The 26,533-nt window shown below is 32.0% G+C and overlaps 1 protein-coding gene across 1 annotated transcript in view; it reads left to right on the top strand.

Moving 5' to 3' along the window:
* Positions 1-5,031: 5,031 nt before the first annotated feature.
* LOC109542872 (receptor-type tyrosine-protein phosphatase gamma) overlaps positions 5,032-26,533 on the top strand; it is a 27,894-nt gene continuing 6,392 nt past the window's right edge. Inside the window, exons 1-3 of the mRNA XM_019912321.2 lie at positions 5,032-5,373; positions 24,583-24,640; positions 25,239-26,242. Coding sequence (XP_019767880.2) covers positions 24,613-24,640; positions 25,239-26,242 — 1,032 coding nt within the window. The 5' untranslated portion in view covers positions 5,032-5,373; positions 24,583-24,612. The remainder of the gene's footprint in view (positions 5,374-24,582; positions 24,641-25,238; positions 26,243-26,533) is intronic.

The raw sequence follows: 26,533 nt of genomic DNA on the forward strand, positions 1-26,533 counted from the left end.
AATTTTTCATTTTGAGTCTTACTATTACATTTAGAGCGTTGGTTACGATGCAGAATTTTGTATTTAATTTAATTCATTTTTAACTGTGACAAATCGGGAAAAATATCGAAGAAAACAAGAAATACATCACAATAGATTTAGAAAAAAAGACACACTGTAGAAAAATATTAAAAATTATATTTTCCAATTGTAATAAATTTGTGCTTTTTCCTTTTCGCTCCTATTATAAGAAAAAACTATATCTTTCATATTTCTTTAAATAAGATATCGTTAATTGAAACAAATTTTCCGACTGATCAAACTTTCTAGTCCCATTCATATACAGAGTGTCCCAGAATGGGTGAGCAATCTCTAATTTGTTAATAATTATCTAAATTACCGAAAATTTCTAATAAAGTATCAAATAATTCGTATAATGAATTATTTTTTAGATGATTAGAAGCAAAAGAGACCCTTTAAAACTTGCAGGATTCGAACTAGCTTCAGCACATTGAGGCCACTTTTTTAGCACCCAGTATCAAATCGACACAACTACTATTTTTAAATAGGTGAAACAATGAAGAAAAACACAATATTCTTAGTAGAGTTCGATAAAATTGCCGGTTTTTGAAAAAGCTTTATTTTATTTAAGGTCTTAAATTTTGCATGCATTTTCAGCATAGCTGAGGTTTTTTCTAATCATATGTTTTTCTAGCTCCGCCAAAAAAATATTGTACCATTCTCCATAAGGCTTGAACATTGTTTTAATTATTAACCATATAGAAAGGTTTGATCAATTACTTAAAAAGTTGGTTCTAAACGACGAATTTTAAGGACTTTCGTTAAGGGCCTGTCGTTGTATAGGCGGAGGCCCAAAAACATTTTTCGTAGAAACTTGTAATACTATTTTTTGGTGCTTTATCCTAATCCGAGAGATTGCTAATTCTATAACATACTATAAATTGTTTGATTCCATTTGCTCTTATGTTATTGCAGCATGTTACCGCTTATTTTTCACGTTGTTACGCTTTATTAAAAAATGCATCTGGTTACTAATAAAATATTCTTCCATTAGTCGGTTAAATTCTAACGAAATGTCCATTTCACAAGTGTGTTTAAGCAAAATTAGGGCAATTTTAAGGCGATTTGATTGATTAAAAGTACAGAACGTTTTATAAGAAAAACCCAACTTTCAGTTGTTCAGAGTTTTTGTTCAATAATTTCTGTATGCAAAATATATTACAGGTTTTAATAGACTTTCACATGCATTATTATATACAGATAATGCAATTTCAGCCTTTAACAAAATTCTAGTTGTTTTTTACCCAATTTAAGGTCTAAAATAACGTTTTTCGCCTTTACATGTTCGCAAGTTACACATGCCGAATAAACTCAAGCGCAACTTCGTGCCATCCGTTATCGCATTATCAATGTGTAGGCACATTAATACCGAGTATACGCCAACATGGATATGTAATTATTGCACAACTAAGCCGCACGCAAATCCTTGAGTGATTTCTGTTATCCTAATAATTTGGAGGCTCAAAAGGCGGTCCTAGGGGGTTGGCCGAGGCGTAGCCCCAAATCCTCCGTGGGTCGCGACGTAGCACTTCTTACGCCCGCAAGGTTACACAGTTAAAGGCGGTGTTTTTGTGTTTTGCATGTTTCAAATTGAGACTGAACCAATAAATACATACATAATCTTTATTTATATTGGGAACAAAGCCTGCAAACTGATAAGCGCCATCAAGTTATCACGTAATTTGTCACGGTTCAACAAAGGATTTTAGAGGAGGAGGTTGAACCAGCTCAGCTGACTGAGTATTAGATAGATATAAAACGCGAAATATATTATGATGGAATTTTATTGCATATTCTGGATGTCGAATATTTACAGAAAAAATATGCATCCTATTCGCAAATTAGAGAGTCTCACCATTCATTTTCACTAGGAAACTTCTGACACATAGGAAGAGACAATTTTGGAAAAACAGCTGGACACAGCACATAATTTCTTGCCTCAACTTTTATTGACTATTTTCTCCTCTCATGGATGAGCTCCTTTTTATTGAGTTTTATTCCCAAATAATTCAGTGTGTTTTTATTAAGCGTTCGTGCTTGTTTATTTTGGTGGTTTGCGCCTAAGTGTTCAAGCATTTAGAGTTATCAGAGAATTCTATTAGAAATATGAATGTAAATAAGGAAAAGAGTCCAGCAACGCAGGAGAAAATGTGATACATCTGCATATAAATCGAGAAAAACTGTCTTGGAAAAGTCGGTTCTTCTTGACCGTTTTATATCATATTGCCATAATTTTCAAATTTAAAGAGCTTTAGAAAACTTTCTAAATTTTGTTGCAATTCCAAGCTTATATTTCCATAGAAGAGTGTAATTATGTTATTTTGTTCAGATTTGTAGGAATCGGTTGCCTTTTCACGGTGTTAAATTACCAAAAAGCAGGCGCCTTCTATCGGCTTGTCGGGACTCACATTTTCGCCCCCTATCCGATGCCAGCCCCCACAAAGTGCCGTCAAATGCTATTAAATTTCATTTAGGAACAAATCCATTTGACCGAAAATGAAATACACATACAAATTATCTATTATGGGCGTCAATATTTTTACGAGTCTGTTAATAAATATTTGAACAAATCACATCTTATTTACATGATTATTTAATGATATGCTTAAAAAAAGAGTGAAAACCAGCTAAGTAAATTAGCATTAAATAAATAGAATATTTTTTAAACCTTGGGTAATTTTTTGTTTAAATAGCAGTTGATATTGACAGAAGAACACTAATTCAACAGAACAGAATCTAATTGTTAACCTCTTAACATTTGTAGAGTTGAAAAAAATCAGAATTCTTTGAGATTTGAGTGAGAATTTCGCAAATGGCAGCTTCGAGTATCTTCCATAGATGTGCAAATTTCGAGTTGCTTGATGCACTGAATTGGCGGTTATAAATTACAAAAAATAGCTCACGATTGAGGAAGAAAGTTAGTTTTATGTGCAATATTTAAATGTTTTCTAGAGATATGCAAATTTCAAGTGTGTAAATTTCAAATCTCTACCTGCCCCGCATAAGTAGGAATTTTCAAAGGAAAGGCAAAGGGCAGGGTTTGAAAAAATATGTCCATATTGGGCTTTGATTTCATAAGGTTTATAAATCAGAATCTTTTAGAATTGAGATAGAAATCGAGTGTTTGCAGCTACTGTGCTTGATACACTGTCAGCGTTACAAGTTGCCACCTATTAATATGGGTAAGTTATGAATTTTAAGACAATATAGCGCGTAAAATTTAAAGAAAAAACGTTCTTTTGGTTTAGCATTCACACAGTTGAAAAATATTATAATTACGCGCTATTTGTGTCAATTTTCCAGTGCTTCAAGATGCAAGTTTCTGCTATATTCTGCGCAAATTTCAAGTCGCTTCCTGCTCCGCTTTAGGAGTTATGAATTTTCAAGGTAGTTGGAGTCAAACAGTTGAGAGAAAACGTTAATTTGGAATCGGCATCCACAGTCCATACAAATCCAAAAAAATTGAGCATTGAGTGAGAATTTTCGAGTTTGCCGCTTTAAGTATAATCTTCGGCTCTAATTATTATTGTAATATTATTATTATTGCCTTCAAAGGTCTTGCCAGCTATAGGTTGTAAGTTATGAATTTTAATATGAGGGAGCGCTGTTGAAAAAAATAAATCGTTTTTTGTCCAGCATGTATAGAGTGGGCTGAAAATGTTCGGCTTTATAATTTGAAGAAGGTATCTTCTATAGGGTGGGTAAATTTCAATTTGCTATCTTCACTGTATTGGAAGTTATACGTTTTTAAATGGATTTAGGCTTTTGAGAGAGCACTCATATTATTCAACCCAGTATTCGCAGGGTGCCCAAAAATCCGACGTGTGATTTGCGTGAGAATTTTAGAATATGCAGAACTGAAAACCTACTATAGTGCGTGCGAATTCCTGCTTATTGCTTGCTAATTATTAATAACACATTTAATGCAGAAAAAATGATTCAAAATGTACGTTATTAAAGAGAAAGCTGCCACCCTTAATAAAAGGGCAAAAGTTTGAATATTTTTTTCCTAGAATGTATTAAGTGAATAATCGAGCCGCAGTTCTACTGGTACCATTTTTCCTTGATATTTCAAGTGACTCACCTTTTCATCTACCTGTTACCAGTCGGGACTAAAACCTTTATCATCCAAACCGTTGTTCACATTTTTCAGATAGAGCGAAAAGCATTTAGAGAGTGACTTTTGAAAATGTTGTCTTTATGAGTTAGTCACGGAAGAATTCCATCGATTATTTTCTGATTTTTCGTACTAAAAACAATATACTTCGTATCAATGTTGCAACAGTCAACCCATTCAAAAGTGAATTTTTGAGGTCAAAATCATGGTTATCTGTTCTATAAGCATGGACCCAAAAATAGTGAAATTATAGACGCTGAAAGCCGGGCAGATAAATTGGGTTTTCTTTGAATAGTGATTAAATTTTTGCTCGTCATATTCATTAAAATTTTCCACAACTTAATCAATTAATATTTCAATAATTTTTTACTAATTGTTTACGGCGCAAACTTTTTCGAATAAGTTGCGATTTATAGTTTGTGTTTGATTTGAAAATTCAAAGACTTTCTGTAATTAGATAGAATGAGCAACACATTTATATTTTTAGAAAGAAAAAAATGGAGCATGTAACGGTTCCAGCCATTTTTGTTGTATTTAGAAAAGGGCGTTTTCGGATCCAAATAGCGAAACTAATCGTTACTTTCATAACAAAAATACACATCAAAGCTCTGAACTTCTTCTGTATAATAATAACTGATTTACTAAACGAGTTCTTTTTCAGTTTTGGGTGTAAACTTTGCAGGTACAGTGGCATTTGGTCTATTTTCCATTTTCCATGCTAAATGCCACAACTATGCGAAGAACTAATGGAGAAACGTTTCCATAGGAGTAACCTAGGCAACCAGATCGTGTGCATGTTAACAACAAAAACAAGACACTATCAGAATACCTGACTCATGGCTGGCTTGATAATCAGAAAATAACAATCAGTCCGATCAGTCGTACCTTAGCCATAGAACGAGCGGGTACCTTTTGGGTTCCGTGTTATTCGCATTCGCCAACTTTCCATCGAGTAATTCGAACATTGTGTGACGTCATTGGGCAGTTAACATTACAATATCCGCGTGTTTCCATTACGGGGTGCTACACTTTGCTATAGATGATTTTCGTTGATGTTTGTTAACATTTTCACTGGTCCTTCTTTTGTGTTTATCTGTTTGGTTTAGTGCTGATCGAAACTTTGTCTGCTTCCTGGTTAACCTTCGATAAATCATTTGTTTTTTTTGCGACTTGCGATTATTGATTTGAAAATAATGGTGAGTACATTTATCAGATGTGATAGCTTCTTATCTGTGGCTTCTAGTTTTAGTTAATTTATTTTCTCAATTACTTTCATCGGTTATTAGGTATTGTGTTTTAGTTTTACCTTTTTTAAGTGGTTTGTTTTTTAAATTGTTGTTGTTAAGTTTAGTGAAAATAATGCATGCAGACAGTAGGAATTGTACAGTTAAATTATTTCTGTTAAGTGTCTGAGCTTCCGAAAATGATAGTCAATAAAGTTTATTTGTCTGATCTTCAATCACGTGTATTTATCTTATTAATGCGCAAATTATTTTTAATAGCCCAGAAATTCCGGAGGAAAAATTTGGCTAAATAATTTTTCTCTCACAACTCGTACACCATACCTTAGGTTCAACTAAAGGATTAAAAATCGCTTTAAGGATAATCGTCGCGTTTTTGTGGAAGCTTTACAGTACCTACTTGGCTCAGTACCAAACACCATCATAGGAAAAATACATGCACATAAAAAAATAAACTGAAGAATAAAATGGTGTAATCAAATTGAAAAGAAAGTGAAGGAATAATTGAAAAAATACTTAAAAAACCAGTGAGACTTGCTTTCAAAACAATTGGAAGAACATCAAAAACATCAAGTCTCAGATAGTTACGGAAAATAAGAGACATTTTGTAAAATATATGTTTATTACTACTATTGCTTCAGTTCTGAAACGACTTCAAAAAGTTGATAGGGGAAAGCAAAATCATTTGTATTAGTGTATCAACACTAAGCACAAGCCAAAAAAATGGACATTATTGATTCAAACTGCTGTATAAAATACCCCAAAAAAGATGGAATTACTAATAAATAAAAATAGAAAAGTATGGAATTAGGAATGGTAACTATAAATATTTTCCCTATTAAATTAATAGAAACCTGATAATTTATCAACTACACCTTGCCAAAATTAACACTAATTTGTATGTTAGTTTCTACATTCGCACAACTGGTTTTGCTCAATAAAATATTTTATTTGTGCATTTAATTATTAGAATTCTTACGAAATTCAAATCACATTTCCCTGATATATTTAGTTAGTTTATTTGCAGATTTCCAATAAAGAAACTGGATTATTTTTCTAATTATCACAGGTGAAACGAACTGATTTTTTCAACCTTACTAATTTACTCATTTCAGCTGTGTATGATTAATTTTGTGAAAATTAGACTGCTTTAAATACATAAAATGTTTCATGACGTATGGACCATCGAAAGATCTTATATAATCACTGTTAAAACGAAACAATTGTCTGAAAGATTTGTGAAACCCAGAATTCGGAATGGCTCTATTTTTCAAAGCAAAATATTTTCCCCTCTAGTAATATGAAAGATTGCTGAATTTTGTAAAAAATATTCTTTTATGTGAAAATTTTGCAATAGTGTAATCGGGTTTCAAAAAATTCGGTCACTCTATTGCGAGGTTTAAACTAGACACCAAATTTCATATTTTAGTTTATACATTTTCCACAAACAATCTGTTTAATTACAAAAATATATATATTTTGTTGCACATATTTGTCTTAGTCTCTAACTCCAACCTCTGATTTTCTGTAGATTTATGAGACAGAGAAGATATTCTCGTCGAGAAGAGGCATTAGTTCACAAAGGTTAAAGTGAAATTAATCAGATAATATTAAAACCATTAAAAAGATGAGTTGAAAATTATTTAAGTAAACATTCATTATGTAACATCAACACTAACATCGTGGTTTCATGAATACAAACCGAAGTATTCCACGAAGAAAATGAAAACTTAATAGTGAGAACTACTAATGCTATTGCTGCTTGTGTATAATTACTATTTATGTAAAGCGTGTTTGCAATATCCTCGGTAATAGCATGGGTATGTATGTATATAAATCCACATAATGAATACGTTTAAAACGAGTATAAAATGTATTAAGAAATATCCGGCCTGTAGTGTACAAATGTAATAAATTGCATATAAAGAATGTTGCAATTTTTTCACATCTTTCTGGTATAAATCAGAATTGCCTGGCTTCATAACTAAACAGAGGAGCAGGTAAATGCGTGAAATCTTGGAAAGCTGTGTTTGTGTTTAGGAAATTTTTGTAGCCAGGAACAACCATTCCTCGAATCGTGGTTTTTATAACTCAATCAATAAACTCAGTATAATTATAGTTTGCGCTCACTAAAAACCTGTGCTAAACAGAGGGGGGCACACACTTTACGAAATTAAAATATGTACTTTGGCTTGATCGATGACGATCAAATAGTCATCAGGAACGGGTGAATCATTCAAAGGAAAGTATTGTTGGTATTATATTTCACAGATAAATCAACTATCTATGTATTATTGGCTTTTGAAATATGTGTCTGTTTAATAAACAGCCGCAAATCGATTTTGAAATAAGGAAAGTTAACGTCTGAAGCTGAAAACCACTCGTGCTTATTCCTAGATAGCAAGAAATTCATTTCCACGACTGCCCAAAAGCCCGAAAAACTCACCAGTTTTAAGATTTTTTTCCGCTCAATGGGTTTATAATGAAGGTTGTTGGAAATATGTATACTTAGTTACTGTTTTTAATTTGAAGCATTACATTACATTTTATTACTTCTTTTTCTCAATTAATTGATTTTATTATTAATGTCTTTTACACATGGGCGTTTTATAACAAGCTCTACTAACTCTTCAGTACACCACCTACATACATGCAGATCTGAGCTAAATGTTAAAACATATCAGACCTGACCTCCTTTCATCTTCGGAAGTCTGTAAAAACTACTGGTTTGAGATCAGTTTGGATTTGTCCTCGTCTCGATTTTTATAGAATTTGCGTGGAAATTTACTTGATTTATTTCGATTTCTAATCATTTGAATTATTTGTATTAGGATACTTTAATAATGAATGAATTGTATATCATTTTAATGTGTCCTGCTAGTTTACTATTAAATAATGGAAATTTCGCGAGAATAAACAAAGATACTGCAAAGAAACAGACCCAAACTCTATGTTTCTGTAATCCATGTTGCTCTATTTAAAGCTTCTGGGGTTTCTAATCATTAAAATTAACTGCTCAACAAAATAATCGGTACACGGCCAAATTTGTCTTTTGGTGCTGAATACTAAAAAACTTTGGTGCTGGATACCTTTTGATTGTTTTGAGCGTATTGATTTCTGTTTGAAGCATTTTCTAGTCTAATTTTTTTCAGTCAGTAAGTGCGTTTGGAAAAGTTTTGTGCTGCAGAAGAAGTTCCTATGGATAGTTTGATTAATTGACAAATTTGAAAAATAAACGGCATAGACCTCGTAGCTCGAAATAATTTTTGCTTTTTTGCATATATCTTTTACCCACAGGGCGAGCTTCAAAAATCTAATCAATTTTTTGGGTTTTTAGTAATAACATTCTTCATATTGGACCGATTATCAAAATAGTGAACTCRTGAAACTTCATAGTCGACTTAAGTAGAAAATCCGATCTATAAACACTAACTAACATATTTTCACAGCAAAACCAACAGGATAAAAAAAAGATGAATKAAGAAWTGTAGAGAAAAAATACTCTGCAAAATACTAAGAGATAGACGAAAAATTCAAAGACCRTTTCAGGATAGATATACGGCCTTGATTGATGCCTTTGGGGTTGAAATTCATAAACATATTTTTTTGTRCAACTGGGAGCATGTAWAATTATCAGMAATTTTGCATTATTTTAATTTCCACCTTGTTCGAATTTTATCTGAAGCACAAAATGTTAGCAAACACGCTTCCTGACAGAAAAACAGTTGGACTGGATAAAGCTTCAGACATCAAATAGCTCAAAACATTCAAAAGTTATCCAGTACCAAAGTTAGGTCAAATTTGGCTCTGTAACATTTATTTTGTTGAGCAGTTTATATTAGTGACAACTTGTGATGTTTATTCGATCAAAACATATACAGGGTGGTCCTCAACTCCTTTCCTTTATAATAAATCTAACATTTCTTCTCATTCATTCATTTATTTCAAGATTCAATTTTTTGTTACTGGTCTGCTTAATGAAGTTCTACTTTTACTTTAAGCTTCAGTCATATTTTTATTGTTTATACATTCTTAAATACACCAGCAGCGTATTGTGTAAATGTAAATGGGGTTTTTTGTTTTGGGACAATTTTTAAGCAAATTTTCCCTAATTTTAACTTTGTTTCTTAATCTTAATTAGTCTATTTTCGATTTTTCAGTTGTAAAGTTAATGTTAGTGTTTCAGTTTAAACTCATTTTTATTTACATTTAGTGGAGTTTTTACGTGCACTTTTCATTTAACATACTTTAAAGTGTCGTTGAAAATTCCAGAAAGTGTTTTTCATTTGATTGAAATACTAACATGCAAATTAATCATACATGGTATGTGTCATGTGATTAATTTCATTGTCTTCAAATGGTATCAAACTGCTACTGATAACAACTGCAATAGAGAACAATGACTAAACGTGCATGTGTTATGCTGTGAATAGTATAAAGTCAAAACTTCAAGGAAATAAATGGATTTTACTTGAAATCCAGTACATTTTGGCGCTGTTTATCCTCAAACCGCGTCCGATTAACGGTGTTTGCTCGGAAGAAAATAACAAAATTCCCATCCTCTGCAGATAAGGATAAAGCATTACAGTATCCGACTTCGGTCAATGTGTATTTATGTGGGTCAAGTTTAAAATTAAATGGGATCATTCCAACGATAGCCTTTTAACGATAAACACGCTGATACAATTTCAGATTAAACTTATAAAGGAAACCACTATCACAGTAATGGATTATAACAATTATTCTTAAAAATTACTAGATATTTGTAAAAGAGCCAATTCGAAAACGTTTCGTAAAGGTCTGTTTAGTTCTGTGGAGAAACATCTGGCTGTATTGTGCCATTGAAAGGAGTACAAGTCAAATTGAAACGATGTAACAGTTAGGAACTGTATACACCTGTAAAAAGAATTTAAACACTTGTTAAGTGTAATTATAAACGTAAACAAATATGTCATCTTGACGGTCATAGACACTTTACACTCCAACTGGTTTGTTGTTTAAATTCCATCTACGTTTTAAAAGTGGCACATCCTATACCTTCTTTCAGTGTTTTCTGTTGATCTTAGTCGCGACTGTTTGAGTTGAGGATTGACTTTTCTAATAAATGCAAATAAAATAATAGAAAATGAAAAGGTGTCTTTAATTTTTATTGCTTGATGCTATATGGAAGGCCAGTGAAACCAGTCAGACCGAATGCAATTCATTTTCGCTCGCTTTCTGACCTCACTGGCTCAAACCAATGGGAGGTTATTTAGTCGAAGAAAATATTCAACCAAGGCCTAGGGGGGAAATGATTCATAAGCGGAAATTATCAATGCACCTCAATAAACTCTCGAAACTTTGTCTTGTCCTTTTATCATCTAGTTATCTTTTCATAAAATTGTTGCTTTTGTTGCTGTCTTATTTTCTAGATTCTATTTCTATTATATAGTTAATGCTGAATGTGTTTTTAATTTTTTTTCCTGATTTTCCTACACTTCTTGCTTTTACGTTCGTTTTCCCAAAAAAATCCTATTCATCTAGAGCGAAAGAGGACTTTTATGGGAAACAAAAAACCTGGAATTGCTAAAAAATAAGCCATATAATAAGGTGCAAAATGAAAGGAAACTTCGACCTGTATATAAAAGAACGCGTTTCTTATCACTGCAATGGAACAGTTTTCCTCAGTAAAGCTTTAGAATTATTTGCTTGCATTGCAAAATTTGTCGAGCTTTCGAAAAAATACTTGTATAAAAAGAGATTTAAAAAATAATCCTTTTAATTGATTTGATCTCTCGTTGCAGAAGTAATAGTATTGCAAAATTTATAATATTTATTAATCAAGAGCAGGACCTATTATCACTTATATAAGAGAGTTTCGGATATCATATGGAAAAAATATGCACAAAAAATTATGACGCTTACCAAGTAATAATTAACATTTTACATAAATTTGCTATCTAAATAGAATAAAGTGTTAATTAAATGCAGCTACTTTGCATACAGTACACATTTTTTACTGAATAATTTCTTATTCCCAGCTTCAACATAATAAATTGTTTTTAGTACTGAATTATTATGTTTTTCTTGCCTTGATGTACTTTTTTATTTTGTATTGCACTTTTTTTTATTTTATCAAACTGATTAAGTAAGTTATTAAACCATTTCGATATTTTGCTTGCTTCCTTGCTTTTCATCTCCTTTCCCATATCAGGTACACGTTAATAACTCATAGAAATAATAAAAACGTTTTGATCAAATTGAAATATATCCAAAGCAAACAGGGCGAAGAAATATAAACACAGAATTTAATATAGAAACGAAATAAGACATGTAAATCGCTAAAAACAAATTAATACATTTTTAAAACAATTTAATTATACAGTTGAAACGAATAGTTCACAGAGAGTGCCAAAATATATAAACCATTTTTAAAATTTGATTAAGAAAACACAAAACATCTCTGAAGGGTTGGGCATTGTACACTTATTGGAAATAATTTTTATCTTATCTTCTCATAAATCTTGCCTCATCTTAAAATTTTAAACCATATAATAAGCAGATTCTGTCTAATCAATTACGAAAGCTAATGACTAATAAAAATAATGAAGGCTGTCGAACAAAATTACAAGACAAACAAAGATAAAATTTGTCGAATTTTAAGAATCTCAAGCAGAATGCAGAATAAATGAAAGAAACTAAAGCATAAAATTTGAGAATAATTCAAGGTTACTGAGGACGACTTAAAGCTGCAGAAAACGACAAGGAAAAGAAAGAAAGAAAGAAAGAAGAACTCGCTTACATACAATTAAATTAAAAATACGCTTCTAATTTTGTTGGCAAAATTATATGAATAGAAAAATATAATCTTGAGAAGGCCGGGAGGAAAAACGTGAATTTAAACAATGTTAAACTTTTAACTTGATCAGAATATGCATTCAAAATGCATAAATAATTCTAACATTACTGCACAAAAGTAAAACAAGACGTAAAACGATGTGTAAAAACAGACCTGCCACTCTTGAATAAAGACATTGTAATTTCCGGAATAATTTGAGAAATGCTGCCGAAATACCAAAACGAAATTTTGCAGTGTCTGAACGCATGATTCTATACGTAATGTGAAACACTTATCAAAAGAACATGTTCGTGTAAAAGCCAAATACAAACTGACGAATTTATGACTATCCTTCCCAACCTGTTTGGTTTTATTAGATAACGGAAATTATATTAAAACGTAAATAACCGTTAGATTTTCAAACATTTTTGATGCTTTTATTATTAGTAGAATAATCTTCGATAGCACCTAATTAGATTTACCTGAGTAATCATGGTATGGACTGAGGTTATTGTAGATGTTCCCGGAAACAAAAAATACCTGCTTAGCTTGGAAAGTAACTTTCAGCTAAAAATATATTTCCTGCCCGAATATGCTCGTTTATTTGAGTACTCATTTATAAGATACATTTATTACAAAAACTCTCGTTATATATTAAGCACACAAAACTGCTACTTGTTATTCAGACAATAAAACCGCCATACAACTTTTTCAAACTGGGCTAATTTCATAAGAATGTTGGTTGTCGCAATCGTAAATTAGGTAAATTTGCGCTAAGGAAACAGATAATTGAACAATAATGGCAGATATCCAAATCGCAAGCAAAACGAGCAATAAGAAAGAAGAGAAAGTTGATTTCAGTTACATGAGTCATTTTCGCTCTTTGATCCAACAGAATCGTGGCTAACAATGCGTGGCGCTTTGAATACTGCACACGGTTTTTGTTGACATGCTTTAGATGCCTATTGTTGTGTTTTTTTTTTCGGTTGAAAAACGGCTATTTTATATTGAAGTTTAACACCTGCCCGTGAAAGTTAACGAGAAAAGTGAATTATCATCATTTTCATCATCGTGATTGATCATCACGAACTCATTAAATCAAGGCGGAAGAGCTGATCGATCATGCAGTTTCGCTAAGGAAGTGTAAAATATGCACTTGAGAGTGAAAATTTTATGCTAATCAACTGAATGTGTGTGTAATAGTTAAACGAAGTAAATCGATAACTAACACGATCTACGAAATTTTGAATGTCTTGCTGTCTTAAACTTTATAAAGCTATCCGGGAGAAATTAGGTTTTTTAAAGCTTCATAGTGGGATGTTGTTTAACCCATAACTTTAATAATGCAGGTTTTAGTCAAGTTACTATTCACATTTGGCTTGTGTTCTTTAATTTTTTTTTCAAATATTTATTTCGCATCTTTACTACTCGCTTTTTTTTTATAAATATTTAGTTGTGTAATAAAGAAGGTTTTATTTCATCTCGTTTTTAAAACGGGTTCTGTGTACTAACAGAATTACTTTTTTAACAATTTATTACAAAATTCAAATTACAAATTGCAAATTGTGTAATTTGTAATGTGTGTAACTCTTTATACGATCGCTCCAGTATTAACGCTTCGTTCATAACCTTCATTACATTCAAGTATAAAAACATTCTCATTAAAATGCATAACTGGGCCTGAGTCATTTATAAAATATATGTCAACAACTCCATTTTTGATTCTAAGCAATTGTAATATGCGTTTCAGATTTGATTATGGTGACCCTTTTTAGACAATGTGTTCATTTCGATTTCGTTTAGGATGTCGTTAGTGTACTAATGGTGGCAATTGTACAAATATAATCTCTTTTATGCTACAATTGCGCCAATTGACCACACGAGCTATAAGTAGAAAATTACCAGCACGGTGAAAAGTCGCAACTAGAAGTTTGCAAAATAATATTGTAAATATACCCAACACCAAAATAAACTGTTTTGATATTTACTTTTCCAAATTCTTTTCATTAGCGATGTACCTGTTAATTAATTAATTAATTTCTATAATGATAAATAAATGCAAAAAGCAATACAGATTAGCGAAGCCTAGGTGATCACAAATAAGGCATACAATTCACATCTCGAATATTTAGAACGTAACTATTTTCTATATTCTGCGGTTTTGCTGATTCCGTTTTTCCTCACTTTATCAAAAGTATTACGAAATTAATCATCCAGAAAAGGTTATTAGCTGCAATTAGAAATCACTTCACTGTAGAAATAATGTGGCGTAATAATGTTAAGTAATTATTCACGTTAAGGTTACTTAATAAACACTTTTTCGAGTTTTTCTGCATTAAAACCATTTACAGGCATGCATTTGGCTCATCGATAATGATTGTCTGCTATTAAACATTGAGAACATTTACTTAAAAGAAAGTTAAATAAAGTTGAACTTTTTGCCGATATTTTCGCAGCAATTAACATCTGTGCTGATGTCTGTGCAAAGAAAGGCATTTAAGAAGCTTCAGTTGTGAACTTTTACGGTGACTTAAACATGTTTTCTGCAACATTGAACGTTCCTTTGATAATCATTAGATCATATCAACACGCAAGTGAATTAATCTAAAAATTTTACAGGAAATTTAAAGGTGTGTTCAGTTCAACGCTCCATCAAATTTGTTGCGCCACAAATGAGGAAGGAAGTCGATTTCTAACTTTTGGCAATAACGTTTCCTTCTGAAAAAATGCCAGTAATTTTACAATTTTAGTGAAATTTGATATTTTAAAGGCAAATGTTTTGGAAAACTAGAGTTTTTGATAAATTTGAGTTTCCATAATTTGCTAATTTTGTTGAATGGTATAACAGAAGCAACAGTTTTTATATTTTTGAAAGAAATAGACTATGTACTAATTGGTCTTTCTGTTCATGCTTTTTCCCGTATACTAATGACGGTTATTTAATTTTACATGAATGAATTCGTCAACTTTGCAGGTGCGATATTCTATTCCGTTCTCATCGATTGTGCTAATTTTCCCAGTTTGCTTGTGTTTTTTTGAGAACAATCTCGACATGTTTCTTTCTTAATTATTAAGTGTTCTCCTTAATTCGTTGCTTTATGCTTGTGCACAATGTGTATTTCCCACTTTAGTGATTCACCACTCTCAATATAACACCAGCTAGACAGTGCTAACTATTTACCCGAATTATCTTACACGTTTAATACAAAGAAATCCTTTTTGGTCTAAGTCAATTCTGATTATCTCCAACAGTTTGACCGGGATACGTGATATAATTCAGTAACTTTGTAAATATTTTGAAGAGGATCATCGGAAGCGGGTTATTTAACAATCACATTAAATAAACATTTTTTTGTTCCGATTGTTACTCTAAGTGCATGTTCATTGAGATAGGGAATAGTTATTTTTGAATTGATCACACAATCTTCAAACAAAAACCAGGAAAAACCCTATAAAGCGTACATTTTCAATCCGATATTATTATTAGTTGCGATCATCGTGGATTTATATGCAACAATTGCTTTAATTAATCCTTTTGGTTTCGGTTATTGTTTTCAACATGCAACAATTGAAAAACCTTTGCGGTTTTGTCTTTACAACATTAAATGTCTTAAGGAGAAAAAATCAGGTTGTTTTGTAAATTGTTGAAATCCTTTAGGTTATTTATTATTAAACGGTGTAAAATTATGCTGAAATTCGATTGTTTCAACTTAATGCTAATTTAAGCAAGACAGTCTGGATTTATTATTCTTCACTAATAGACAATAATTATTAAAATGTATGTAGCGAGCATGGAAAATCAGCTTTCAGCATGCACATAACTTTTGTGAAATATTCAAGGTGTATGAGTAACGGTAAGGATTGCTTCAGTGGTTGAGTGAAGTACTCGATGTTGAAACTCCTATTTAGCATATTTGGCCTTTAAGACCAAGCCAAGCAACATATTGAAAAAATAAACAACCAGGATGTGAAGAATGCAAGTGGAATATCGTTAATATAATTGAGAATTTTTGAATTCTAAGTAGGCAGTGAATGGCCGAAACCCAGCTGACACAAACTCAAAACCACAAACTCGACCATATGGGGTAATTCTGCATAAAAGCACATTTTACTGCAGCAAAACTAATTTTAAGTAGTAGGTACTCATGAATGTTTAAATTATACATTTAAGCTACTAATGCCTCAAATGCATCGTTATTGGCAAAGAATTATTTAAATTAATTTGAAAACGTATTGCATTGAACTGAAATTGAAAAAACAGGTTCTGCTGCTTTGGCAAGCAAATAAATTGTCGTAAAACTTCGCTTTGCTTTCAAGAGATTAGAGTCAAATTAGCTAAACCACTAACTAGTTTAATATTGAAATCTAGGGAATGTTTGGTTTCGCTTCATTAGGTTATGAAATGAGTAGAATTGATTCAGTGTCTCGAGAAACGTTAATGGTCAAGTTATTGAAGATTATTTTAAAGCCAAAAAGTTTTTGTTTAATTTTTAAAATCTCCTGGGCCGTTGAGTTATTTCATATTCAGTCACGTCTAAGTTGTATATTTGCTTAAAATATCTGCAACTTTTTTTACATTAAACTTTTAAATTGATTAAACCGCTCAAAATGCAAGAAAGTCTCCTTCTTCTGAAAATAACTTCAAATATCCAGCTGCAATTGAGGAAATTAAATCACATCTATTACTATCTCATTGACTGTTGAGTCGATGAAAAATATATTTTTATAATGTTTTCAGCTTTAAGTAAATCGAAATACTGCACAATCAATACACAAGGTTGTATTTTCGTTTCATTCACGTTTGGAAGACCAGCCAAAACGCTTTGGAATGCACTCAAGTATAGAAATTGGTTCCAAGTTGGTATGCAAATATTTAAAGACGGAATCATATAGCATATGTTGCAACTTTCACTCTTCTTGTGCATGTATGTCCGTAATGATCGACTTCAAGTATTTTCCACACATAAAACTGTAGTATTGGGACGCACTTTTCGCAATGTAGATAATTTCCCTTGTGCGGATGTGAATACAAACATCTTGACAAGTGCGTTTTAATACGGTCATAATTTTGGCAAAAAACGGTCGGCAATTACTAGCATAATAAAATTCAACATGAGTAAGCACAATCTTAGAAAAACGACAAAATTTAATAACAAGTGCGAATCAATTTCTGCAACAAAAGTCTATATTTAGATCCAATGTATTTCACCGTGTTTTTTAGCATTAAATCGACGTTAAATAACCGAGTACATTTCGAAGCGAAATGATTAAAAATTAATCGTTTCCGATCGACTGGTTTTTGTAATAAACTCGGCGATTCTTGTTTTGTTCAGAATTATTACGGCTACTCCTTCATAAGTTTCGTATGTACAGAGGAATGAATTTGAGCCAATAAAACTGAATTGTAAAGATTGGAAACAATCACAACAAACAAACAAGAAACAATTTTCTTTTAATTCCTTACTCATGATCAAACGTTGTTGACAGCTTAGGAGAAATTCACTTGACAAAAGTACCGTTTGCTAATGTAAAAATAAACTACATAACGATTTCTACTTAAGTTTTTCTATACTAACCCAAACTAACCCAAACTAACCCAATTTGATGGCACATTGTTAGTTAAAATGTTTAATGATTTATTGTCATCCGTAGTCTTCAACAAGACAATTAATTACTGTAGCTCTCAAAGACAAACAATAACATAACTGTACTAAAACGGAATGAATGAATAAATAAAAATTAATTGCGAAACTTTATTGCGTGTGTCTATAATCGTCTTAAACTGCACAAGAAATGTTTTATACATACAATATAAAAAGTTTGCAATGCAAAGTACTTACCACATTGTGCAATCATTTATAAACTATTTAAAATATATTAAACTATTTAGGGCTCAGTAAGCATTATCAGTAAAAACCTGTCATGAATATTTATGATTTCTGTTAGCATTTCTGTGCAATTATGCAGCTTATATTATCTTGAATCAGTGACGGCTGGCTCATAAGCGCTGCTGTGCTGTGGAGCTCGTCAAAAAATAGATTTTGAAAAATATTATTTAAAGTTTTAAAAATATTTTAGTATTACCAAAAGGCTAATTAATACTAAATATGTGGCATTCGCGTCATAGCAAATAAATCTGCAAGGGAAATGCTAAGGAAATTCGTAAAGTGTGTAAAGCCGACCAGTGGAAAACTAAACAATTTTATTGAAAAATCCGCTGTAAAATATAATTTTAGAGACATTTAATTAAAAACTGACTGGATTTGCAGATCCAAGAAAAATTATTCTGTAGTGCTTGTCCTTTAGTTTTTGAGTCACTAATCTAGAGCACTTGACTAAGCTGAGGATAAACCGACACGAAATTATTATTTAGACATTGCCTTGCTCTGATTATTGGATAAATGAGTGTAGCCAGTTTAAAAATGAAAATATAGGCGAGTTTCATCAAAAACTACGAATTTTATTAAATATTGTGGAGTCAATTCAAAAGGCTCCTCGGGGCATAATGAGAGCGATTCTGCCGAGAAGTAGATGCAACTGAGCATCTAAAAATTGTCTGATATTTAAAGGCACCTCCAAAGAAATCCAATATATATTATACATATTATACAATAATTTTGCCGATGATGACGGATGAAACAACGAATCTTGCTGCAAAAGCTCAAATAATAGTAATACTTAAATATTTTGGCGCTTATGAGTCGTCCCAAATTTTTTGAAACCACTTCATTCTTGAAAGTTGTGATGCAGAAACGTTTAGTAAAACAATGTTAACAGAAATTTACCATATAGTATTCTCTCTAGATTTTGAGAATAAACAGACACAATTCTCTATTTGTTCGCAATTTTCAGGAGTAGTTGAAGCAACAAATATCGAATTGGTCAATAAATACATTTTAAAAATTATAATCGGTCACCTATAGCCATCGCCTGAATACTCGACTAAACATTGCCGATTCTGCTGCTTTTAAATTTGAATAAAACTATTTAGAAAACATTTTGTAGTTCTGTTGCAAGAAGTAAATGGCACATTCGTGATCCCGAAAAACGTATAAAAACTTGCCATGCCATTAGATAAAATCTTAAAAAATTGTTGCCTATCATGGAAAAATTTCACAATGTAGTTACTGACCTTTAAAAAATTGCATGTGTTTAATAGGGAAGTGTCGACATTTGCTAGTAATATCCGTGATACTAAACTTATCTTTTCCGAGCAATTATTATAATTAAATATAAAATAATTGGATTTATTTTTTTTTGTTACACACACACATATATCCTCAGTTGCTTATTTAATTAATCCACAGCAATTTGTTTAAGCTGTAATGATAACCATTGAATATTCACATAGGAACAATAGTCCCATTTTTTTCCCAGGACGCATTGTTACATGTTGTGATACAATGGTGCAGCCTGTCGAACTTATCGAAAACTTACGTAATTTGTGTCTGCAATTGTAATCGTGGGTATTACTTGCATTGTAATATGTTTTAATTGATATCTGTAGTACTAATTGCATTTAGCATTATTATTTATAATTCGTTTCAGTTCACAAATGTGAAATGTAACCTAGATTTTATTTGTGACCGCCATTCCTGCAATCTGGAGAAACGGACCTTTGTTTATGCCGAATACATTTTTAGTTAATCGTTATTATAACATACTTTAGTTTAAATAGGAATTAGTTATACATGGATGCACCTGAATTGAAAGTTGTTCAACCGCCCGTTGAAATCACCGGGAATTTCAAATAAAACTCTGAGTATGTGAAATTTGCAGTATCAAGATACAGTTGTATCAGAATTATAAAGTACAGTTGCTAAAGTCAACTTTGAAATTACTTGTTTTTATGAAATATTTAGTCTTTTCTATCTATATTCGGATTTTTAGTACTGGAATCGAACAAAGCGTTTACTTAAGGCCATTGTTATTCACAAGAACCTTCGACCAACCACAAAGCCACTAATTATTATAAATATGTATGAAATACAGGACTGTACCTACATTTCAATAACTTGGACAGTTTACTTCACGACTACGACCTTTCCAATATTCCAAGCACATGCACAAAGGATATGCCCAACCCAAGTCGTTCTTTAGTGAATTTTCTTGTTAAATGTTAACAAACATTCATTGTCTGCTTTTACTGACAATGTATGAATAATAATAAGTGCTCTCGAAGATTTCTGTTCTTGGACGTGTGTTTCGGTGTCTTTGCAGATGATATTGACATTGTATGTTTTCAAGCACTCTTTCGATCTCAAATTTTTATTCTGTTTAAACTGATAAGATAAGGAAATTTTTAAAGTGCACAGCTGTTTTTTTTTTGAAAATATACATAACGAATTCTACGTAAATGCCTAAAAGATTTACAATATGTAGGCAGGGTGATATGAAATTAGGTCGCATATTCTACTAGCCAAGTTCACACCATAAGTTTATATAAATTAAATTAAAAAAAAAATACGAAAGTCTGTAAACGCTTCGTCTATGATATACGTGGTGGTGAAAGTATTTTTTTTGCTTAATAAAAGTAACTTATTAGGGGTTGTATCCTTAATTACGCCAAAGGGCTCTAGCATTTTAATCTATCTATTTTAATGTTCCATTGTCGCTTTATCTCTATTAAATTTGGGAACTGTTTCGCCTTTTGCATTGTTCTTTAAATTAGCTCTTGGGAACTGTGTTTGTATAAATATTTTGCATTATTTTTGATGCATTTATCAAAAAAGGCAACTTTATACCTACTATTATTAATACTAACTCATAAAAAGTAGTAGCGTTTATGAGCCACCTACAGTATTAAAATCCTCAACAAAATAAAATAAAAAATTGGTCTACATTGTTATTGAAAGGAGTGTATTAAATTTCGTCATTATACAAACATTTCCAGATGTGGGTGGCACAAAAGCAACAATATGCTGTATCGTGTGACTAATCGTTTTATAATTCCCGGCAAACTTTAGGCTTTATATTGGCTAGCATGTAGAAATTTACGGTTAATTGTACTTGGAATATGCTAATATTTGCCTTTCAAAGTTGCATTAATACCACAAGCTGACTGCAATCCGAATTGAATGAAGAATTGCTGAAACTTGTAGACGCAACATGTCGACATCAATTAGTGGTTTTTTCTGAAACTGCAATAAGACAGGAATATGAAAGTTTTATTGAAATTACCCGCCGAGAGTGAAGAAACTGAAATTGATCGCATTTGCTTATTAATCGAGTTATTTATTGATTTATATTTACTTGAACCAGTTTCATCTTCATTCACATAATGCTAGTTGATTATGTTTAAGTGGACTAAATGTTTTGCTTTTGGATACAATGTACAAAAGTAAATAAAACATAAAAATGTGGGAAATTAAAGCCTTGAAAAATTCTACGATGGAATGGAAAAACTGAGGCTTTCGCGACCATTGCTTGATGCTGGTGGCAGAAACCCGTCAGACAATCTGGCCAATAGAACAGAAGAACGAAAATATTAAATAAAAAAGTAATATCAGTTAACAAATGTGTCTAACGAGACCGATTTACACCCAAAATCATCATTTTTATGCACTCCTTAACAGTTTCTAATTTCCTAACTGTTAAGCGCAAATTATTTAATTCATAAATGGGGCTTTACGCTCCGAATGGGATTTTCACCTAAAAACAAAAAAAAAATCAACGACCCTAAACAATCATTCGCAATTGGCGGAAGAATGCGAGCATTGCGACACCTTTTTTGCCGCCACATTATCTAGAGCATAACTTTATACAGTTGCTGATATCTGGAGTGTATACATTTTGCACTAAATGTTATTTAATAATGCCGCATTATAAGCCAAACAATAGAGTAATTATTGCATAACGTCTTCTCGTTTTAACTGTTTCAATTGTAGGTAAATCGGTGCAGTGTGTTTGTTTTCCTAGACATTTTCTAGACATTTTAATTAAAAAATATTTATCCAACAGACGCATAAAAAATACACACGATAATGTCAATTTGAATGTAAAATAGACCAGGTATATTAATGAAGCATGAGCCGGATGTCAATGTTTGCCGTAAAAACTATCAGATGCATGTTAATTTTTTCTGTTACAAAGATTCCTTTGGCAATTTTCTACAGGATGTAGACAAAATAACTCGAAACTGTTCTACAAGTTCTTTTGCAATTAATTAGTGGAAAATATTGGTTTTTGCCAACATTAATATATCTAGGTGTAGATAACAAATATGCAACAATCCCAAGCAGGTGAGGCTGGAAATTTTCGCTTAAACGAATTATTTATCAACGATCGATAAGGAAATACGAGGCGGAATAAATTGAAGGCTTGGCCGTTGGCATTATCTAGGTAGATGAATAGGTAGTATAGAGAAAAAAAACTGTAATATCTCTTGCAAACCGGTTAATAAATGGAGGTAAAAATTTTACACGGTCGTGACCAGCTTCAGGCGATTATGTGCATTCAGTTTCTTCGTAACCGACGATTTTCAATGCGGCCTATTGTAACGGGAAGGTGAGTTCGAAATTTCTGTTCACTTTGGAGTCAAGTAGATATTGTTCTTTATCTCTTCGTTAATTGAAAAACTTATATATTAGCGTAATTGGTTTTTATATTCTTCATAAGCATTTCGCAGTTTTCTCTTTAGGCTGTTAATTTTGCCTATTTGTTTATGAATGATACATGTATAAATGTCTGCTTTGTACTTACTTACTTTTTCGAGTCCGAAATCATTCCTCATTCTGTCTGCTTTGTATTTTCAGTGGATGACTTTGATCAGTGTGCCTTATTTCAATTTAAATGAAAATGAAAATTGAAATAATGATGATTGTGATGAAAATGAAAAACTACACTAATATAGGTTAAAATGTAAGAGAAAGAAGAGAGCAATGATGGTCTTGGCTGTTTCTGAATGGCTGAAAGTGCAGTGAATGCATTTTAGCAAAGTGCTTTTAGCGATTGCAATTATTTGGTGCCACTTTTCCTATAAATAACTCGATCGAACGGAGAAATAAGCGATTTAAATGAATTAAATACTTTGAAGAATATTTTGCAAAAACGCCAGAACACACTGTTTGAGTCAAAATATGGGGAACATTTTCAGGAACTGTTCGTTTCATTTTCGAGGCAAATGGGATTAAGATTATAAAATAGCAAATTTTAACTGAAACTTAATAAACATACCAGTTTCTCAAAATAATGGTGTTTTTGCATTTAAATAACGTGTTATTTGGGATGAAGCATTGAAACTCACAAACTCTTTAGTGTTTTTAATATTTATCCACATTCGCTTCGTTTGAGAATGATTTGCAACATGGTCTTTTACTGTTTGAACTGCTTTTTTGCGTTAAGTTCAACAAACAAACTGAATTATTTCGGAAATTTCATACATTTCGGTTCACAGTGTTTTTACGTGATAACACAGTCCAATATTTTTATAAAAACGCAAAATTGTCCGGTTTTTCCGAGTTTTCTCCGGTTCTAATTATTCCTCATTCTCTTCGCAATTCAATTATCAATTCTTAAGATGGCTTCAATCGTTCCGAGTTTACAAGTGAGAAACTTAAAAAAACGCAATTTTTTGTTGAAAGTTGTTTATAAAAAATTAACAAATCCCATTTTGTCGGCCTAAACATACTGGGAATAAAGTACGGACTGCCCTGCACGTGATTTTGTTTCTGAACGTGATTTTCTAACAGGATTTATGCCAAAAACCCTATTATTTTCATCGTACCTATTGCTTGGCCTAATGCTGAACTTTTGAACAGAACTTGAACAAAAATTAAACTAAACGTGTCTAAAATAACAAAACAAACCTATTTTTGGATACTTTTCTCTTGAAAGAACAAAACATCGCCTTTTTTACCCATTTACCTGATTTACCCATAATCGGCGTATGAACTCACCGACATTTTGTCTTCATTATCACGCGGCATAACGACACAAATTAACGTAGCCAAAAAATAAATCCAATTACGTTAATAATTGAATTTATTATTCCACAAATGGCGTAATTTTCAAGTAACGCGTATAATAAAATTATACAGCAACAATAAATCGGCCATGGAAAGTGTGTCAGTCCATAAATAAATAGCAAAAAAACATTAATCTACAAGGATAAATGCAGCACACCGAGGATTAAATCTCTGCATATGATATAGGAATATTCAATTGCAAAAACTGCATACTTTTTTAACTTTTAATTTTAAATACTAAACATTTACTTACTAAAACATTTTTCGTTTTCACAAAACGATAAACTACAATAACTTTGATTGTTATAAAGTTGATGTTTTTCCGCATTTTCAATAAAATTATTATGAATTTATTTAGATTTTTGTTTTTTTTGGTTTCAGATCAACCAGTAGCTGCCAACATGCTGCATTATGGGAGTTCCGCTCCAACTGATGATAGGTATGTTAAAACCAGTACGCTTTCTTTAGAAACTCTCTTTACTAATTAATGTCACTGCGAAAAAGTTTATGGATTGATTACATGTTTGGTTCAAATTGTCTTCGACTTAACCGGCAGCAATATTTGAAAGTAGCAAAAGCAAATACAAATCCATTAAACAAGACAAATGGAGAACTTTATAGGTTCACTCGAGTGTATTTAGACTCCGATTTTAATGGGAAATAAAAGAAGGTTTTAGGTCAATAGTTTGGCAAAACCATTTCCACAAAAATATCGAACTTAATGAAGATTTGAATTTATATTTGTTGGTTACAAACAAGGGTGGGTACATTCAGAGACGCAAAAAGGTAGCTCTCTTAACACTAATAAACCGTTATTTTTATTAACCGCTATTTATAGCTCAGACAATTGTTTTAGTTATTAACCGATACCTTGACTATTTATTAACCTTTCGTTCTGATGTTAAGTGCTATAAGTTCAAAGGTATCACATGTAATTGAACCAGCCAATTACACAGTTTAAAATTGAACTTATTTTGGAGATGACGGCGTTGGAAAATATTAAATTGAAATATTAGACACTTTTTCATTTTTTCTAGGTCTATTTCTAATACTGGCAGTATGTAGTCCTACTGGTCAGCTAAGTTTACGCCATACCCGAGAAGCACCACTTTTACAACCTGAACCAGCACGCAATGTAACCGAAATAAACAACAGGGACCTGAACAAAATAGTGAAAGCAAACCCAAAGACTGAAAAAGTAGATCTAAAATCTAAACCTGTAAATAATGTAAATAGTTTTGAAGACTTTCCGCTCATCAAACTAGGCAGTTCCAATGAGGATAATTATGAAACTACAAATGTAAATGAACGGGAGAAAGATGAAAGCATCGCTCCTTTCAAACTAGCTGGAGATAAGCCCAGGGAAGACAATTCAAGGGCCATTGAATTCAACTCTTCCCAGCTATGGGCTTCGGATTTTCATGACAAAATTGATGTTCTTGCGCCTAAATTACCTGCAAGGGATAATTCGTTTGAAGTATCTGACCTGCCTGAAAATGTAGAGAAAACTCCTGAAACCACTCCATCAATAGCTAAAGTTTCAGAACCAACATTTAAAGAAACTATTGACAGTGTCGACCAGGAACTGGACAACTTTGAGAAGGATGAGGATGATGATGATGATACGGAAGCTGTTGATGTAAATTTATCGGTGGAGCATTTGCAAAAGCATCCTTCCGAACCTTCGACTGTTGAATACGAAAACGATAAGGGCATAGTCAATAATGAAACCGTTGACACAAACATAGTGCACAAGAATATCAGTATCGAACATACAAGAACGCTACAAGTAGACTTAGAAAGCAGTTTCACAGATACAAAAGGAGAAGGCAACGGCGATACAATAAATGCGACCACTGTACTTCCATTGCCTACCACTAGAAAGAGCTTTCACCTTAAAGATGTCGTCATAGAAAAGAGCAATACTCCGGTTTTGAACAACAACATTGAGACTGAAATTGGAGATTCTGTTAAGGACACATCGACAACCACCCCTTCAAACACTATTTTGAAATTCAAAGGAGAAGCAAATGAGAGAAAGGTGAGAAAAGTAGCTGCTTAGTATCGGTAAATTTGCCATTTGATTCAAATTTTATTTTGATATTTCTAATTGGTGAACTTTTAAAATCGATCACTTTGGCTAGGAAATTTTAAAGAAAACTCTACAGTTTCTACAAATATGACTTTTACTTGAATGTTATTCAGTTGAATTGATGAACGATTAAAAACATTCGAACAATCATTAGAACGACTATGAAGGCTTTCACGGCCGGTCAGATTACATTTAGGAATGTTTTCCGGGCTTTGAAGCCGTGGTCTATCGGAATTTCTT

This window comes from Dendroctonus ponderosae, unplaced genomic scaffold (assembly GCF_020466585.1).
Source record: "Dendroctonus ponderosae isolate FM_Combo_2020 unplaced genomic scaffold, Dpon_F_20191213v2 Dpon_F_20191213_7, whole genome shotgun sequence".
NCBI lineage: Eukaryota > Metazoa > Arthropoda > Insecta > Coleoptera > Curculionidae > Dendroctonus > Dendroctonus ponderosae.